Raw genomic sequence first — 19,522 nt, forward strand, 5'->3', positions numbered from 1 at the left:
GGATGAGCCACAATCAAAGATCTAAAATGTGAAATAGCATACAGTATACACACCTGAGAATGCACATCAAATTCATTTAAAGAGGACCTATTATGCTTTTTTACATTTTAATCTTTCTTTAGTGTAATGTTGCTGTTTGAGCATGAAGGTCTGCAAAGTAACAGTCCAAAGGGAGTTGGTTATCTGACAGCATCGGCAATCCACCTGTCACTCAAGTGGCCACGCCCTTAATTATGCAGAATTTTAAGGCTTAATATAATTTAAACGGATGACTTATAACAAAAAAAATTCATCCTCAGATTTATCATGAAGGGCAAAATTAGCTATATAGACCAAAAACACTTTTGAAACCAGGCTGTAAAAAGATTTGTTTCTGCTGTAAAGTTGGGCATATTAATATGGAGGGGTATATGGGATTGACTCTCTTGGGCCTGTCTCTAGCGGCCAGTCGATGAATTGCAGTTTAAGTCACTGCCGTGTTGGAAGGTTGCCGGTTGGTTACGTTAGTAGTGTGTTAATTGTGGTAAAGGGCGTGACATTTCCGAAAACACGCTTGATTGGTTGCATCAATCGGAGCATGTTGCACTTTTCGGAAAGAGGGGCTTCATTGAGACCGGAACTAGAGCCTTACTGACAGACTGGGAAAAGAGGTGCTACAATAATGTAAAATATATGAAAAATAATGTGCTTTATTAACACCTATTCTAGCAGGCCCCAAAAACAAAATTATGACTTTGTAAAAGGGCATATGGCCTCTTTAATATTTAGGCACTATGTTGCTAGAAACCATAAAATGGTTACAGTATTAAAATTAATCTTGCGGTTAGGCTAAAATGTGCACTTTCAATATAAACATCCAGATTAACATTAGCAATTGATCCTTAAGATTCTGCGTTGAACCTTCAAACTGCTGGAATAACATACCTTTTCTAAACATTATTTGAAGTGTTTTTTCTGTAGTGATATATTGTCTTTTACCAACCAGAGTGAGTTCAGTGCTTTTATCAAGTTTGATTCCAGTCAGACACAATTCATTCTCCATTATATTGTAGAGTACTATCACCAAGCTAGGTCCTCTAGCGCGGATCCTGCGGGACGTGAATTCAGCCCTGACGAACCCCACCGGAGTCCCTGTGTCGTCTCCCACCGAACGCGTGGGCTCCCCCAGTCTACCCAGCAGCAGCTTGTCTACCGGTCTGCAGAAAATGGTCATGGACAGTGAGATCACAGGGTAAGTTGAGTCCAAACTTAAATTTTTGCCTGGTTTAGATAGTAAAGCTAGTAGAATCTTTATCATTCTATTGTGGAATACGGTAAAAAAGAAGGTGAAACTTTTCCAGAGCAAGGCTCTTATAAAGCTCTACATCTTGTCTTGCTGCTTGACTGATCACTCAGTGCTTTCAAAGACGATTAATTGGATCTGATTATGTCTTCACATGTTTTAATAATTTGTCTTCAGATCTATTACAGATCTACACATGCATTCATTTTCTCAACTGAAAGAGCACAGCACTTGCAATGCCAAAGTCATGGGTTCAGTTCTCTGGGAACACAAATAGGCCTACTAATAAAATGTATGAATGCACAGTCAGATGTTTTGAATAAAAGCATCTGCCGAATGCATTAATGTACACTACCTTTCAAAAGTGTGTCGTCGTTAAGATTTTTAAAATGTTTTTGAAAAAGTCTCTTAGGCTCACCAAGGCTGCATTTATTTGATGAAAATTACTGAAAAAACAGCAATATTGTGAAATATTATTACAAATTTAAGTATATTTTTCTATTTGAATATATTTTAAAATGTAATTTATTCCTGTGATGCAAAACTGAATTTTCAGCATCATTACTCCAGTCTTCAGTGTCTAATAAGCTGATTTGGAGCTCAAGAAACATTTATTATTATTATCAGTTAAAAACAGTTAAAACATTCTCTTGAACGTGTTGATGTCGAAAGTGGCAGTATAATGCATGCAGTTAACTTGGCCAGACTTATCTTGACTATTTGTTTTGACTGGAGAGAACCAAGCAAGACATAGTTTATACTTTCCTTTTCTTCATGTGCAAAAATAAAACAAAAAACTTCAGGGTGGTTTATCCTCTTGCTCAGTAATCAAAGGCATATTTTTTTTTAAATGTAGTCTCTGTCATTAGACTTAGTGCACTGTTATGTTTTGTCAAAGAACAGTGTTTGGACTATAATCTGTCATATTAGCACACACATCAATTAGCCATGCAAATGAGCTGGATTGACAAATAATGAGTTTGATTTGGATTAAAGAACAGCTGTGATCTTCAATTTTGTCCTGTCGCCACTTGGACAGGTTGGTGGATTTCACTCGGCTGCCTTCGCCTACCCCCGAAAACAAGGATCTGTTTTTTGTAACAAGGAATTCTATGATACAGCCGTCGCCCGCCCGCAGCTCCAGTTACTCGGAGGCCAACGAGCCAGATGTTCAGATCCCTAACGGCAGCAAGAGCTTGTCAATGGTGGACCTGCAGGACAGTCGTTCTCTTGAGAGCGCTCCCAACACCTCCTTCAGCGACCCCATCAATGACAGCCAGACCTCCGTCGGCCTGGGCACGGGAGTGTGGACCACCCGCACCGCTAAGGGCAACACGCCCAGCGGTCCGACTCTAAGGAGAGCAGGTCAGACCCCCACGACACCGAGCACAGAGACCGCCCCGGGAAGGTCCCAGCTGCTTGCCCCGCTCTCGTTCCAGAACCCTGTGTACCAGATGGCTGCCGGATTGCCCGTGTCGCCCCGTGCGGTGGCCGATTCGGGATCTGAATGCCAGAGTTCCATCAGCTCCCAGAGTAACGCAGAGGAAGCAGCTACTGCGGGGTCAAAGCACCCGTTCCTGGGCCAGTCCAGCACGGGGGCCAGTGGGGGAGGGGGCAGCAGCGGGGATGAGTTCATTCGGCGTTCTGGAGAGTTCACCCGCAGACAGCTGTCCCTCACGGAGGCCCAACACCAGACCAACGTACCGCGACAGAACAGCGCAGGGCCACAGCGCCGGATAGACCAGCCGCCTCCGGCCGTCACAAGAGGCCGCACTCCACCCAACATGCTCAACACCGCACCCTACCCCCGCCCCTCCAGTGGAAGCATGATGTCATCATCTCCTGATTGGCCAAGCAGCGGCACCAGACTGAGGCAGCAGTCATCATCCTCCAAAGGGGACAGTCCAGAATCCAAGCAGCGGACCCTTCACAAACAAGTGAGTTAATTGTGACACCATTTTTCTTTTTCTTTTTGGCTTTTGATGAAAATTTCCTTCCTTTTGGGTAAAAGGTTAGTCATGTCGTTATGTCATATAATTGAATTCTGTGAATCAAATATGTACAGGTCATGTACATGTGCTATTCATCTTTTTGACCACTAGATTTCCTTAACAAAATCTATTTTGAAAAGCTTTTTTCTTAAAGTATAATAAAAAAAACAACAACAATTAATAATGAATTAATAATGTGTTCCCTCAAATTTGTGGCCTCAATTTAACTAAAACAAGGGAACTAATTCATAAAATGTGGCCATGAATAAATAGATCTTAGGAAACAAATTTGGTCTTTGCCACAATGTCAATCCCAAATGTTACTTTTATTTAGGGCAAATGAACTTGATTTTTCTCTGGACAATAAACTTGTCATAAAAAATACAATGAAATATTTTGAAATACAATTTAAAAAAATACAATGGACTTACATTGATGATCCGAGTCATATCTGGAAGATCAAAATATCATGGGCCAGTAAGCAACCCAACAGAAAACCCCATCAACCACATAGCAACATGCTAACAACTAGCACTGTGGCAACAAGTTTTGCAGGGCTTGTGCCACTCATGTTTTTTTCAGAAGTGATTTAATAAACCTAATCGTAGTGATTGTTGCTTCAAAAGATATTATACTTCTCAAAGTTTCAACTTTTCAAGACATAGCATTTTAAAACCAATCACATCCCTAGCTGTCAATTTATGTTGCAACATTCCCATAGCTAATTTAGATACCACTAAATTAGCTACCACACGGCTGATATCCTTAACACAACTTAGCACTCAGATCTCTCGGGGGATAATGAGCCTTTTGGTGCAACGCTAGAATCAAACGAGGCTCTTAGGTTGAGATGAACACGCAGCCCTCTCGCTGTCAGAGGCGAAAGAAACGGAGCAGACAAGCAGAATTAATTGCTAGAGCGCAGGCGCTGCGCTAGTGATTAAATGACTGCTTGCATTGTCCAAACTGTTTTCCTTTGATGTCTGCTGAATGACTCTTCATTAAAAAATGATCAAATGTTTTTTCTAGCGAGCACAAGTGCTGTTGTCACCTTGAAAAGTTTTGAGGCATTTGTTTGTTTGTATGTTTCTATGGATGAGTGAAAAAACAAACTAATTTGATAGCAACTTTCTCATTTGGATGTTAGCATGGCCATATTATGATACAATCGTGTGTGTGTGTGTGTGTGTGTGTGTGTGTGTGTGTGTGTGTGTGTGTGTGTGTGTGTGTGTGTGTGTGTGTGTGTGTGTGTGCGTGTGTGTGTGCGTGTGCATGTGTGTGTTTGTTCAAATGAACTTTTATTAGGCTCCATCCCCTGTGAATCCCAATGCGTTGGACCGCACTGCTGCATGGCTGCTGAATATGAATGTGCAATATTTGGAGCAGGAGGGAATTGACCCAGATTCGAAACACCGGGAGGACTTTCCAAACAAGGAGGATCTCACACCAACTGAAAAGGTAATAGAGACCTTATTCTGCGGTGCAGCAGCATAAAAACAGCAGAAATACAGCAGGCTCACTGTTTGTGAGTTCAAGACTGGCCTCCCATGGGCACACAGACAGGAAGTGCTTTAAGTGCTATAAGAGGTGATCATCTCTCATAAAATATGTTGCTGCTTTCACTATTAATCCTCACTGGAACATGATGGACTTTCTGTGACGTCACGACATGTTGATGAATATTATATAGGCCATGCTGACATTGCTATGTAACCTTCCTGGAATGACCAATCATCTAAACCTAATTAATATTCATTAGCTAAGCATTTGTTTTTTGTTATTGTTGAATGAAATGAATACTTTTATTCAGCATGAAACATTAAGTTGGTCAAAAGCAGCACACTAAGCAGCACAACTGTTTTCAACATTGATAATAATAAGCAGCAAATCCGCATATAAGAATGATTTCGGAAGGATCATGTGACACTGAAGAAGTAGAGTTATGATGCTAAAAAATCAGATTTGCCATTACAGGAATAAATTCAATTTTAAAATATATTAAAATAGAAAATATTTATTTTAAATTGTAATAATATTCCACTGTTTTACTGTATTTTTTTATCAAATAAATGCAGCCTTGTTGAGCATAAGAGACGTCTTTCAAAAACATTAAAAAGTCTGATCCACCCCAACTTTGGAACTGTAGTGCAAATTGCTAACTTAAATATTTTAAACCAATTTCACTCTCTAAACTGAAGAAAAACAGAACCATCCAAAGTTTTTATTCCCCCAAGAACCAAGACGTGAGGATATTTTAAGCTCAGATCTAGTTGCTTAGTCACGGCATCTTGTCTTAAACTGATACGAAGACGGTGGATGTCAAACTGCAGACAGGTTGATGTTGTTCGAAGAGTAGAAGTGCATTTCTAAAGCACTTCAGATAAAGTTGCCTCTTGATCTCTCTAGTGTTGTAATTTAGGCAAACAGGCTCAAATCACTACACTGCAAAAGCGGAGAAGCACGCGCCTGGCTCAGGCTTGTCTGCCGTCTCTATGCCCTGCTCTTTAATGAATAATGAACCCGGCGGAGTGCATAGAGCCTGCATACCCACATATTCAAACCTCTCCCTCAGCAAAACCCCACTGCATCTGAGCTGTTTGAAGCTGTTAATGTAAGTGATGCTGTGAAGATTGGTAGAATCCTCTAAAGGGAACGGCACTTATTCCACAATAACGTTTTAGTCGAGATGCAAAACAACAAGATGAAAAAACACACCAAAACCAAACTTATTATTTCATGTCTTTGCATATTCATAAAGCAGTCAGTTTCTGTATCTATAAGCCCTTGACCAAGCACAATCTCAAGATGCAGACTATCGGCAGTGAATTTTAAAAAACGTTCTCCTTAGAAGGACTGTATAAAACATTTCATACAACACTTTCTTAGTTTCTGAATAGCCTGAAGCAGAAACACAGCAAAATTATTTTCCTAAAGAGTTTTTCCGAATTTTATTTAAAAATATGTAAACAAGATAAATTTACTTGAAAAGCAAAATTGTGTAAGATATTAAGACTAGATTTTTTTTATGCACGTTTCTTTCTGCCTTTGAGTGAAAATTCTGACTTTTCCAGTAAATGTGAACTTATACTGTATCTCACATTAAGACTTTATTTCTTCTTTTAAACTTGATATCACAATTACCAGTTTTATTTATTTGTTGTTTTTTTTTTACTTTTTTTTCATCAGATTCATCAAACACCAGTTACCCCATTTGAAAATAGTATTTTCAAGAGTAAATTAAACATTTTTTATAAGGTTTAAACAAGAAAAAAATTCTCAATGGAGCAAGAAAAATAACTTTATTTCAACCTACAGTAAATTCGCAGAAAAAAAGTATTTTTGTCAGTTGTTTTTATACAAAGCAACTTTGATGATTTAAAAATATAGCTGTTATCATTTCATGCATTCCCTGCAAATTAAACCCATGACCTTGGCTTTGTTAGGACCATGCTTTACAGTTTGAGCTACAGGTTTGCCCCAAAACACATGAAGAATTTATCTTTGAATCATTCAGTAGCACCAACTAGGTATATTTCGTACAGCTTTGCTGGATTTCCCAGGCTTAGCAGACAGATATAAGATGATTAGCACGGCTATATTCTTGTAATATGCATTTCAAACCACAGCTGTGCACATCTGAGAACTCCCTCTTTACACAGCTTTTGTTGATCTATAATCCTGCTATTAGAGTTCTTCATTCGCTCTTTCCTTCCTCAGTATCAGCAGGAGATAGCTGTCCTGCAGGAGAAGCTGCGTATTTCTGCTAAGAAGCTGGAAGAGTATGAATCTCGCGTGAAAAGCCAGGACGACCAAACCCAGAAGATGCTCCTGGAGTACCAAGCCCGGCTGGAGGACACAGAGGAGCGATTACGCAAGCAGCAAGATGACAAAGAGCTCCAGATGAAAAGCATCATCACCAGGTGAAGATCTGCTTTAGAAGCAGGAGATTTTGGATGTGGGGTGGTGTGGCCATGTGATTAAAGATCCAGTCTAGAAACTAAAACTTTGTACTTTCAAACCTCATAAAAGATAAACAGATAAACTTCCGATGGTAAATTAGGTATTTTGTGCTCAGTTACTACAGACCAAATTTCTAATCTTCCATTTCTTGGTAAAATAATTGGAAAAATAGTATCCGTACAGCTCAGTAACTACAGTATCTCAACGCTAATCAACTTAATGAGACATTTTAGTGTGGCTTCTGGGCAAACAACCGTACAGAAACAGCCGTGCTTAAGGTTTTAAACGATCTGCAAGTTATTTGGAACTTTTAGATTTGAGTGCTGCTTTTCTTAAACTGTTGATCATGAGATTCTACCCGACAGACTACAGAACTGGGACAGTCTATCAGGTCCTGTCTTAGACTGGTTCAGATCCTACTTAAGCTGCAGGGATAACTATGTTACACTGGGTACCTACACCTCCAGGCGTTATGTCATATCTTGTGGTGCTCATCAAGGCTCAATTTTGGGTCCTCTATTATTTAACCTTTACATGTTTCCTTTAGCTCGTGTAATTAATCAGTACAATATTTCCTTTCACCAGTATGCAGATGGTATGCAACTCTATCTATCACTTGCAAAAGATGCCTACAATTAGATGTTCCTATTTACTACAGTAACTTACTTAAGTTAAGCACTCAAGAAGTATCTGTAGCTTAAAGATGTATGTGGCAACTTTATGTTTTAGGTTGATGTCAGTTGAAGACGAGCTGAAGAAAGATCACGCCGACATGCAGGCCATCGTAGACTCCAAACAGAAAATCATTGAAGCCCAGGTGAATCTAAAATCAAAAACATGTGTTATGTCTTTATTCATTGTAAACACAAGTCAAGGATTATTGTAATCAAAAAATGTCCATGATTTCTTTGGACTGGTGCTTTGGGATCCAGAAGCTTAATTTAAGTGAAAAATATTTGGGTTGACAAACTATACTCCATCTAAAACAGCATATTTCGGTTTAATGAGCTTTATGGAATATATAAAGGAATACTAAAATGCATTGATAGGACGACTGGGCTATTTAAGTGAACTACTAAAAGGACTTTATGATATACACTTTCCCTTATAGTGTCGTTCAAAAGTTTTAGGTCAGTAATATAAAAAAATATATATAATTTTTTATTTTAGCAAGAATGCATTAATTGATCAAAAGTGACGGTAAAGAGTTCTTTTGAACTTTCTGTTCATCAAAGAATCCTGTAAACAATGAATCACGGTTTCCACAATATTAACGCGCACAACTGCTTTCAACATTGATAATAACAAGAAATGTTTCTTGAGCAGCAAATCAGCATTTTAGAATGATTTCTGAAGGATCGTGTGACACTGGAGATGGGAGTAATGATGTTGAAAATTTAGCTTTGCCATCTCAACAATAAATAACATTTTTAAATGTATTAAAATAGAGAACAGTTATTTTAAATTGTAATAATATTTTGACTGTGTTTTACTTAAATAAATGTAGCCTTGGTGAGTCCAAAAGTCTTCCATTAATATTAAAAATGGCAAAATGATTAAAGACATATTTAAGATTCTGCACTATTTCTATGTCACTAATCAAATGAACAGATATGCTTCCATAAAAGCACAAGATGCTTTTTGGATCATTCTCAAATCAGGCTGTAGAACATGATCATCAGTACGTGTCAGCTTGAGTGCTGCTGTCATTAAAGCCAAAGGGGTGCATACTAAATACTAAGAAATCAATGTTAGCTTTTCACTCAAGTTCTTATGCTGTTAATATAATGTAATGAATCATTTTCTATTAAATAAGAAAAAAAGGAATTTTCACTAATGGTTTGTGATGTTTGTATCAATTGTCAGCTACCCATTTGCAGGGTCATAGCGCCCTCTGGTGTTCTGTTTAGATTTCAGCATGATGTGATGAGTTGGTCTCTGAAGTTTAATAGTATTAATGAAGTTGAAAGTTTAATGATAAACGCCCATGTCCTCCGGGGACAATCAGCGTCTCTCGTAAACATTTTGATGAGCATAAAAACCACCCACTGTGGATTCACTTTAGCACTCATCAAAATCATTAAAGACTTTGTTTACATCATAGATTTATTTTATAAAGGCGAGGAGAGATTACTGCTGTCGCCGCACAAATTTTAATTTCAACTCTATGAATTAATTTAATGTGAGACGGTGTAATTAGTCTGTAATGTTTCAGACCAAAGAGAGTCACCTTGTGTCCGTTTGCGGGGTAGAAATACTTTAATTAAACATTAAATATAATGCACTGTTAACCACCTTTTTCTATCTGAACTCCATGAATGGTCCCTCCCCACAGGAGAAGAGAATCGCATCCCTGGACGCCGCGAACGCCCGGCTAATGAGCGCTCTGTCTCAGTTGAAGGATCGGTACAGCATGCAAACGAGGAACGGCATTTCTCCCACCAACCCCACGAAGCTGCAGATCACAGAAAACGGAGAATTCCGGAACAGCAGCAACTGCTAGCGTGGACACAAACACACACGGGCCTACGCGCCAAGTGATGGACAAGGGCTATGGGTAACTCACGGAAACAATACAGAAAAACGGCACTCCAGCAGGTTTAAATTTATTTCACAAAAGTCCTGAGTAGCTACTGGATCGGAATAACTCCTTTGGGAACAAATCGGATAGGATGTTGCACAATGTCACAGTTGTTCACTCAGTATATAAAGACTAATAGATTATTAGCCACGCAAAGATGTCTAATGGAATATTCCCATGATGCTTCATTTATAGCCATTGGCCACTAGGTCACAGAAGTTAGCCGTGACCTAATTCTGTATCATCTCTAGATTTGAACTGTGCATATTCGCATTTTGATTGGAGTTAGCATGATAATAATGATCCTAAGTATGTAATTATTTGTCAAAACACTTTTTTTCTGCTTTGTTTTCATTGATACATCTGTACATTTCATGTAAACTTAATTTTCTTTTGTTGCTTGCATCACTCCAGGGCAGCAGTAGCACAAAATGCTCGCTTTTTTTTGTACGGTTAAAGAGAAACATCGCATTTTGTTGCATACTTTTTTTTCTATGCGCATAACATAGAGGTGACGCTCCTCATTGATGTATATAGTTTTTTATGGGCTTTTCAGAGAAAATAGATTTCTTCTTCTTCTTTTTTTTCGTACAGTGTGTTTTTCCCGTGCTGAGGTCTGCTGTACTTTATTTAGAAAAAATAAGAAAAAGTACAAACTTATGTATGCTCCGATTGTACACTGAGGTGCTGCTTCTAGATAGAGCAATGATGATGACGACACACTTTAACCCCTCTACAATCAACCAACGCTGTGGATAAAATCGTCCTCATACTGCTTGCCGTTCGCGTGGCCAGTTTTAGACTCTGTATCCAACATCATACCTACAGTACAATCAGTGTCTGCCCCCCTGCGATGTCTTTCTTCCACCCTACGCACTTTCTATAGCATTAGAATGGACCCTTTAACCAAAACCTGCTTCTGTGGACTTGTTATAAAGGCAATTCAGAGCAGCAAGTACAAGCATTCAGCACTTCTACTGGATGACAGAGGTTTGAGATGATGTGTGAAGGGTACGTGGCTTTTTTTTTTTTTCTACTTTTACTTTTGTAATGTTTCCTGCTCTTCAAATGCAGTTTGCATCAAACAAGCTGGGAGTCTGTGCAGCACGGCAATAGTTGCGTCAACCCTGCAGACTCTGAAAGTTTGCTCCGGTATCAGACGAGCCTGTTTTAGCTTCACTGAACTTTATTCAAATCAGGTCGACGGAGTGGATTTTTAAGACTGTCTGTGTTACTTTATGTATAAATATTCAAATCAGTTTGTTTGGGACAATAATTTTGGAAAAACTGCAAGGGCAAACCACTTATTTGTATAAATCTCATATCGAACATCTCCAATTTTTTGAATTCTCTATTATCACTACATTTTTTAATTTATCACACAGGCTTGAGAGAAAGTATGCTCTGTTTAATTGTTGTTTGGAATTGATTTTTAATTTATATTTTAAATTATGTTTAGCTAATTTATTTATTCAACTGTTTGTTGTTACAACCCCAAAATGAAGAGTACTTTTTTAAAGTGTCCAACGTTAAAACACTATGTTAAAGTCGACATGAAATGGAAGTCGCGATAATATTTTCTTTCCTATTGTGACGTAGGTATATCTGAGTGAAACAGCTTCTCGAATGAGAAAAAATGTATGGCGGGATTGATTTTGTTCGACGGAATTGATTGGATCGATTGCTAATTGCTTTGATGTCATGTGAGTGACATGTTTTCCCGCCCTCACACCAGTAAACACATTATCAGAGAAGAGAAAATCCGAAATCACGTCCGAAATCACATATCTACTCTTTTGAGTAGGTAATTATTTTTTAAATGAGTAATTACTTCAGGGCTGCTAAAAAGGTACGATCTTGTAAGAATGTGTGTAGTATGAATATAATCTGAATTATATTCATACTGCACACATTCATACTATATAGAACATACTTTTTTAAATATACACGCCATGTTGCCCTTATCATGTGACCGACCAGCGTCAGTTACGTCGCGTCACCGCCATTCACAAATCCTCTCCCATGGCCTAATGGGATAGCAAAGTGACCACTGTATGCACACTACAGAATCTCACCAGAAGTAGTAGGTCATCTGGGTACTTTTTGCCTACTCTTTTATGAGTACTGTGTATTCGTACATACTGCTTTTGTTACATACTGTTTTTAGCCTACTATATAGTAGGGAAGTATGCGATTTCGGACGGGAAGTTATTCTAAAGAATACGAGGGCACATGATTTTAAAAAATTATAATAATGTGCATGGATAAATCATTATCTATTCTTTAATAAATACTGCAATATTCCAGAAACAAATAATAATTGACTATTTTGATTTCATGTCGACTTTAAATTTCTTTCAAGTTGAAGTGTGTAATCTTTTGAATGTTAAAATAATCAACCAATGGCTTGAGGTTGGAGGCGGGACTGTCTGTTTATTTGACCAGTGCGGTTCGAGAAACCTGTTTTAAAACATTCATTATTTTTGAATATAACTTTTTCCTGTTTGGCATGATTATATTTAAAAACTAAGACAAGAAAAAATCTCCACATTATTTTCTGCTTTACCTCTACATCTTTTGTATGTATGTTTCAGAGCTACAAAGACCGTTTTGCCACATGTACATACATGAACAGAAGACACCAATATATGAGAAGTCATTTGTGTTGAAGAGAAGTTCTGTGCAATTCATGTACAATTGCCTCTAGAATTATTAAAGTTTTATTTAGCTATTTCAAGGTTCTGACTTTATTTGTTAGTTTACTGTACAGTCCAAGAAAAATAATGTTGTTGAGAAAAATATATATTGTTTCACCTGTGTAAAGTTAAGTAAATGCTATGGACAGAATGTATATATCCATGTAGAATGCCATTGTCAATATGGGTGCACTTCAATGAGTGCCATTCTAAATAAAAGCAAAATATTTGTCCATGAGTGTTATCACTAAGGTCTTTCTTAAAGAAACAGGCATTTGATTTGTTTCATTGTTCCACTAATTTGTTTGGTATTCGTAGAGAACTATATATATATTTATATATATATATATATATATATATATATATATATATATATATATATATACACTCACCCTAAAGGATTATTAGGAACACCATACTAATACTGTGTTGACCCCCTTTCGCCTTCAGAACTGCCTTAATTCTATGTGGCATTGATTCAACAAGGTGCTGAAAGCATTCTTTAGAAATGTTGGCCCATATTGATAGGATAGCATCTTGCAGTTGATGGAGATTTGTGGGATGCACATCCAGGGAAGCTCCCGTTCACATCCCAAAGATGCTCTATTGGGTTGAGATCTGGTGACTTTGGGGGCCATTTTAGTACAGTGAACTCATTGTAATGTTCAAGAAACCAATTTGAAATGATTCGAGCTTTGTGACATGGTGCATTATCCTGCTGGAAGTAGCCATCAGAGGATGGGTACATGGTGGCCATAAAGGGATGGACATGGTCAGAAACAATCCTCAGGTAGGCCGTGGCATTTAAACGATGCCCAATTGGCACTAAGGGGCCTAAAGTGTGCCAAGAAAACATCCCCCACACCATTACACCACCACCACTAGCAGCCTGCACAGTGGTGACAAGGCATGATGGATCCATGTTCTCATTCTGTTTACGCCAAATTCCTACTCTACCATCTGAATGTCTCAACAGAAATCGAGACTCATCAGACCAGGCAACATTTTTCCAGTCTTCAACTGTCCAATGTTGGTGAGTTCTTGCAAATTGTAGCCTCTTTTTCCTATTTGTAGTGGAGATGAGTGGTACCCGGTGGGGTCTTCTGCTGTTGTAGCCCATCCGCCTCAAGGTTGTGCGTGTTGTGGCTTCACAAATGCTTTGCTGCATACCTCGGTTGTAACGAGTGGTTATTTCAGTCGAAGTTGCTCTTCTATCTGCTTGAATCATTCGGCCCATTCTCCTCTGACCTCTAACATCAACAAGGCATTTTCGCCCACAGGTCTGCCACATACTGGATGTTTTTCCCTTTTCACACCATTCTTTGTAAACCCTAGAAATGGTTGTGCGTGAAAATCCCAGTAACTGAGCAGGTTGTGAAATACTCAGACCGGCCCGTCTGGCACCAACAACCATGCCATGCTCAAAATTGCTTAAATCACCTTTCTTTCCCATTCTGACATTCAGTTTGGAGTTCAGGAGATTGTCTTGACCAGGACAACACCCCTAAATGCATTGAAGCAACTGCCATTTGATTGGTTGATTAGATAATTGCATTAATGAGAAATTGAACAGGTGTTCTTAATAATCCTTTAGGTGAGTGTGTGTATATATATATATATATATATATATATATATAGACAGGGAAGAGTAGTTAATTTCACAGTTCATGTGCTGTCAAAAAACTGGGCAATAGTAAAACTTACTAATATAATGAATAAAATGTCATGTCTGTGATGTATATACATACATATATATATATATATATATATATATATATATATATATATATATATATAAAATTTTGTATCATTAATTCGTCAGAATACATGGATACCTTTGAGTGAACGTCAATGGAGAATGATGTTTTTGCTCCCTTAAGGTGTAACTACGGCATCCCCATATTCTTGGCAAAAGCTCGATCTCTTTAAATTCGTAATATTCAGTATGCTGTTCCGAATTCAGCAACAGTCTCTCTCAAATGTGATGTTTAGAGTCTACACAATAGTGCCATTTAGTGGTCTTCAAGTGTAAGTGCCCATATTTTTTATCACTTGGTCAAAACAACATTTTCTGAAGAAAAAAGCAGTGCCTGAAGGTATCAAACAATAGAGTTACACAAGTGTAAATGTGACCTGCTTTATTTATAAATTGTATGTGAAATTATCTATATTAAAACACTGGCAGATTTAAAACAGCCATAGAAATGAAGGGGAAAAAACAGAAATGGCATATTAATACAAAATTGAGAGAAAAGAAACGATAAATGAATGCTTCAGAGTGTTTTGACAGAGTTGTGTTTAAGTTGCACTTGTTAAAGTAGTTTGGATTTGGGGATGACAGTCTTTTTAAATATGAAATAATATGCAAACCAAACAATTACGGGCCAGTCACAATTCATTACGCAAGTAGACCTACATGTAAAAGAAGACCGACCAATCGAAATCATTGAGATGACGTCGACGCCGTCTGTTACATTTTGAAATCTCGCTGAAGGTTTTTATCAATGTAAGTCGATAGGAGCTTTTCAAAGTTTTAAATTTCTTGAAGTATAATTCACAACAACCGAAACTAGGGGGTGAGGGGAAATGAGGCAAACAAAAAAATGTATAATAATCCAGCATGAATTTGAGTAAAGAAATGGAAAATATACATTTACTGAATTGATATTGTTTCTGAATGGCATTCATTTCAATAGCACATTTCCAGTAGGACAAATTAAAAGTCACAGTTTAAATTAAAATCTAACTTAACACAAAGTTTTGGCTCAGCATTAATTGTTCATTTTAAAAACCCTGTTTTTGGCTGACATCTAAAAAAAAAAAAAAAGTAAGGGTACAAGATCTCCAATATTAAACAATACAGCATTAGAAAATCATATGACTATGATATGTCTCAGTAGTTTTTTCTCATATCTTGAAAATGAAATAATTTCCTCTCTAACATTTTGACCTGGTTTCACAGACTGGTCTTAGATTAAGCCAGGATTATGCCTTAGTTAAATTAGGACATTTAAGTAGTTTTTTTTTTTAAAAACGTGCCTTAGAAAAAAACATTACTGATGTGCATCTTGAGACAAAACAATGCCACTGACATATTTTGAGGTAAATCCGTGCAAGTTGTTTTCAGTGAAGGCAACGCAAACATGAAGTTGAGTCTGTGACTAGCTTACGCCTTGTCTGTGAAACCGGACAAATTAATGTTTGACAGTGGCATAATGAAGCATCCCCGTAATCTCTGTAATCTCATCACGGGCCTGCAGTAATGGCTTTCAGACCACTGGTCCTCTTCATGATGTTTGGTACGAACAGCAGTCCGGACGCTCTCTCGATGCTCTCAATGGGGACCAGATAGCGTTCCAGTGGGATATTCTCATCAACTGGCATATTGGGCATCACATAGGACCGCAGCTCCACGTCTCCTCTCGGCTTTTCCAGAATCAGCACCTTAAAGAAGTGAGTCGGCACGGCTACATGATTCTTTCCCAAAACCTGATACTTCACATACATTTTCCCATCAGGTTCTTGTCTGTAGGTGCAGGGAGGAAAATATTAGGTTCAGTTTTCATTGATTAAACAGTTCAAATATCTTAATAAAACATCTTGCATTTTAGACGTGTAGCTGATTTGAAAAATCTAGAGCAGTGGTTCTCAAGTGGTTTTGTCTCAGGGGCCAGATTTTACATTTGATTTAAAGGAATAGTTCACCCAAAAATGAAATTTATCTCATAATTTACTCAGCCCCAAATTGTTCGAAAACTTTTCTTTGTTTCTGTCTTTATTCTGCTGAACAATAAAGAAGATACTTTGAAGAAAGTGGGTAACCAAACAAGTTCTGGTCCCCATTGACTTCAATAGAATTAAAATGGAAGTCAATGGGGACCAGAAACTGGTTACCAACATTATTCAAAATAACTTCATTTGTGTTCAACAGAAGAAAGAAACTCATACAGGTTTAGAACAACTTGAGGGTGAGTACATGATGACAGAATTGTTATTTTTGTGTGAACTATTCCTTTAAGCAGTGAGACCTGCTATGGCATAATCTGTTTTGTTTCCAGTATAATTATAGGTTAATGAGTTTCCCTTTAATGGCATATCATACAGGCCGTGCAGACTTTTACCGGGGCAAGTAGAGCGGTCCAGTGCATACAAAGACATTCTGGTAATGCTTGGTGAGAGAGCGACAATATTTCTCCAAGTTATTCCATGCTTTTTGGTTTAAATGAGGATTCTGTGGGGAAAGATATCCGCAATATTACTGGCCATAATTACCCATGCAAATAGAAAACAACTGAGCAAAATATTTAAATGACTGATGGTTTTATGGATTGTATAAAGTAAGGTGCTGCTGTTAAGCTACGTTACTCCAGAATTCAATTCCTACCAATAAAAACAACAGGCTGGTGCAAAATTCAGAATTTATGAATCACTTATTTTTCTATTATGGGTAAGGATTCATGTGCCCTTGTAGGTTATAATCAAAATAACTTCCCCTCCCTCTTGCAACAACATCTCTTCTCTGATGATGTGCTTTTCCAATCAATTCCTGATGGACAAAATAAGGTTCCGCCCGACATTTTATTCTTGTTCGAGAAGCCGTTTCACTCTGATATACGTCACAATAGGGAACTTCTGCTTAATGTTTCATTTGGTCACACAGGGTGTTAAAAATGTTTGATGAATGACAGGAAGTTGAAGAATCACACAACGGAAGATTGTCCAAAACATGTTATGCGTGTTATTTGTTTTCTGATATATTTAAAATATATTATTTCTTAATTGATTAGAAATGTATGTATATTACTCAGTAAAGGTTTCATTATTAATAATAAACTTTTTCTTTATTCATAAATAAATAAATAAATTTAAAATATATTAAATACATTTTATAGGTGGCATTTTAAACATTGATCTCTTATTTATTTTCTGATATAAAAAAAGTGATTGATTTAAAGTTTAATTATTAATAATAAACAAATTTTTAATACATAATCAAAAATGAGTTCAATACTTTTTAGGTTGAATTTTAAACTTTTGTTGTTATTAATACCATCTAGTATTCATTTTCTGATATACTTCTAAAAAAATCTTAACTGATTAGACATTTATATAAACTGTTTTAATATTAATAATAAACAAATGATTGATAAGTAAAATGTTATTAAATGTAAATAAAATAAGTGAAATGCATTTTTATAGTCAGCATTTTTAACTATTTGAATTGTTCTTCCTTAGCTGGTGTTTTTAGTCAGATCAGTTATAAAGTACGAGAACCCGTGGAGTTCCAGCTCACCTGTGGTGACACGTTGCTCAGGTAGAAGGTTTCATCCATGGCTTTCTGGCTCCACTTGTGATTGGCTGCTGCAGCCAGATGACCCCTGTCAAACCCACTGCCCCTGTAATCCGCATTGCTCGATCTGTGGTAAACATGAACCGAGTCGTCCTCTTTAAAATCGCAGAACTTTCTGTCCGATGTCCCGGTTACGGTCTCGGCGTTGAGCTGCTCGATGACCCAGGCTGCTGTCCTGTTTCTGGGGTCGTATGAGGTTACGTAAGACTCTCTGCTCTTGACGTTGGACAGGGAAGGGAAGCCGTACTTCATCACAGCTGTAGATTTGTTTACAGCGACCTGTCCCGGCTGGTACTCGCTGATCTCTGACGCTGCGTCGACGCTCGGTATCGGGATGACCGGCACGCGGTCCAGCAGTCCCCGGCTGTGGCTCGTGTCCCGGCTTTTATTTAGGTGATCATCGCTGGCTGCTGTCAAGGTGGCGCCGATGCCTATGCCAGTTGTCAGTGACAGCCCGGATAAAACCCACCGCGAGCAGAAAACACGATGCATCGTTTACGTTTTATAGATTATATAGTTTTATAGTTAATTAATTTATCTTAAATAAGATGGGCGTGCTGTTATTTTGCCCTCAGTATTTACATAACCCTTGTGAGTCAGTCCCGCCGGCTTTGTGCTAAAGAAGTGCACAGCACATTTAGTCGCATGTTTATGACGTCTCCCAGTTCTTAAAAGACAGTATACACAGTTTCAAATTACATTTTACAGTCATTATTACTATGCTGTACACATTTTCATATTCCACACGCTTTTAAATATAGTGGGTACTATTTATTTCCATTATTGGTTTTTATTTTATTTTATCACTGTCACAATTAAGTGACCCCCCCCCCCCCACCCCATATATAATAAACTAAAATAGGTACTATTATAGTTTATTAAAATTAAAAACAAAAGTAAATGTTAAGGATTCATTTTAATATTTTCATTTTAGTTAAAGTTAATTTTGTTGTGTTTCTGTAATCTTTATTTGTTTCTTTTAAATGTCTATATAGGTTTTATAATTTTTTTATTTCAGTTTTTGTTATTTTAGTACATCAAGTTAAACTAATATTTGGTTCCAGTTAATGTTTATTTTAATACAGTTTCAATTATTTAAATTTTAGTTAAAGTTAATAAATAAGTATGGTTGACCACAACTCACACCCTAGTGGTAGAAGTGGTCCTTACAGCAACCTGATAGAAACTTGAATTGAACACACAGACACACGGACAGAGAGGAACCTGCGACCCAAATGCTAATTCTTTTCTGGGTTTTAATTGGTAATCAATCCCTTTAACAAAAGCTAGTCACTCCTTTCATCCTGCAGGAAGTGACATCACTGTACGAACACAATAGCTCAAACATCAGTAACGTTTTAACAATGTGTTTGATGAATCTTGTTATGGTTTATATTCTATCACTCTAAAACCTTCTATTGTGATTGATGATTATAATATAGAAATATCACATTACAAATTATGCTTAAAATATAAAAACATTTAACTTCTTACAATTGAAGAAATTACCATTTCTTCGATTGTAAGAAATGGTATTGCATAACATAAATGAATAGACCTGTGCAATAAGTCTAAGTGGAATTTCCAGTGCTAATTGCATAACACATTTTATGTTATATATAAATAGCATGCAGTCTATTTCTGTGAGTAGCTTGTATTTAA

At 37.4% G+C, this 19,522-nt stretch overlaps 2 protein-coding genes across 9 annotated transcripts in view; one reads left to right on the forward strand and one right to left on the reverse strand.

Annotated features, from left to right (window-relative positions):
* Nucleotides 1-12,743, forward strand: part of dab2ipa (DAB2 interacting protein a) — a 128,370-nt gene extending 115,627 nt beyond the window's left edge. For all 8 annotated transcript variants that reach the window (XM_077223859.1, XM_077223860.1, XM_077223864.1 and 5 more), the window contains 6 exons: nt 1,053-1,231; nt 2,322-3,219; nt 4,579-4,731; nt 6,991-7,193; nt 7,963-8,050; nt 9,569-12,743. In XM_077223859.1, the coding sequence (XP_077079974.1) occupies nt 1,053-1,231; nt 2,322-3,219; nt 4,579-4,731; nt 6,991-7,193; nt 7,963-8,050; nt 9,569-9,736 (1,689 nt within the window). In that variant the 3' untranslated portion in view covers nt 9,737-12,743. The remainder of the gene's footprint in view (nt 1-1,052; nt 1,232-2,321; nt 3,220-4,578; nt 4,732-6,990; nt 7,194-7,962; nt 8,051-9,568) is intronic.
* Nucleotides 12,744-14,633: 1,890 nt separating this feature from the next.
* endog (endonuclease G) lies at nt 14,634-18,523 on the reverse strand. Its single transcript, XM_077222741.1, has 3 exons — nt 17,804-18,523; nt 16,632-16,741; nt 14,634-16,036 (listed from the first exon to the last, which is right to left on the reverse strand). The coding sequence occupies exons 1-3, from the start codon at nt 18,350-18,352 to the stop codon at nt 15,757-15,759; spliced, it is 939 nt and encodes a 312-aa protein (XP_077078856.1). The 5' UTR covers nt 18,353-18,523; the 3' UTR covers nt 14,634-15,756.
* Between the last annotated feature and the right edge of the window lie 999 nt (nt 18,524-19,522).

This window comes from Siphateles boraxobius, unplaced genomic scaffold, assembly GCF_051911475.1.
Source record: "Siphateles boraxobius isolate OS27281-9 unplaced genomic scaffold, OSU_SipBor_1 9, whole genome shotgun sequence".
NCBI classification, from domain to species: Eukaryota; Metazoa; Chordata; class Actinopteri; order Cypriniformes; family Leuciscidae; genus Siphateles; species Siphateles boraxobius.

Excerpts from the sequence above, each read along its gene's own strand:
- endog (XM_077222741.1), bottom strand. The coding sequence starts at position 18,352 with ATGCATCGTGTTTTCTGCTCGCGGTGGGTTTTATCCGGGCTGTCACTG. Across the intron at positions 16,742-17,803 it reads TGAGCAACGTGTCACCACAG|AATCCTCATTTAAACCAAAA; the intron begins GTGAGCTGGAAC and ends CTTTCCCCACAG. Across the intron at positions 16,037-16,631 it reads GGACCGCTCTACTTGCCCCG|ACAAGAACCTGATGGGAAAA; the intron begins GTAAAAGTCTGC and ends CTGCACCTACAG.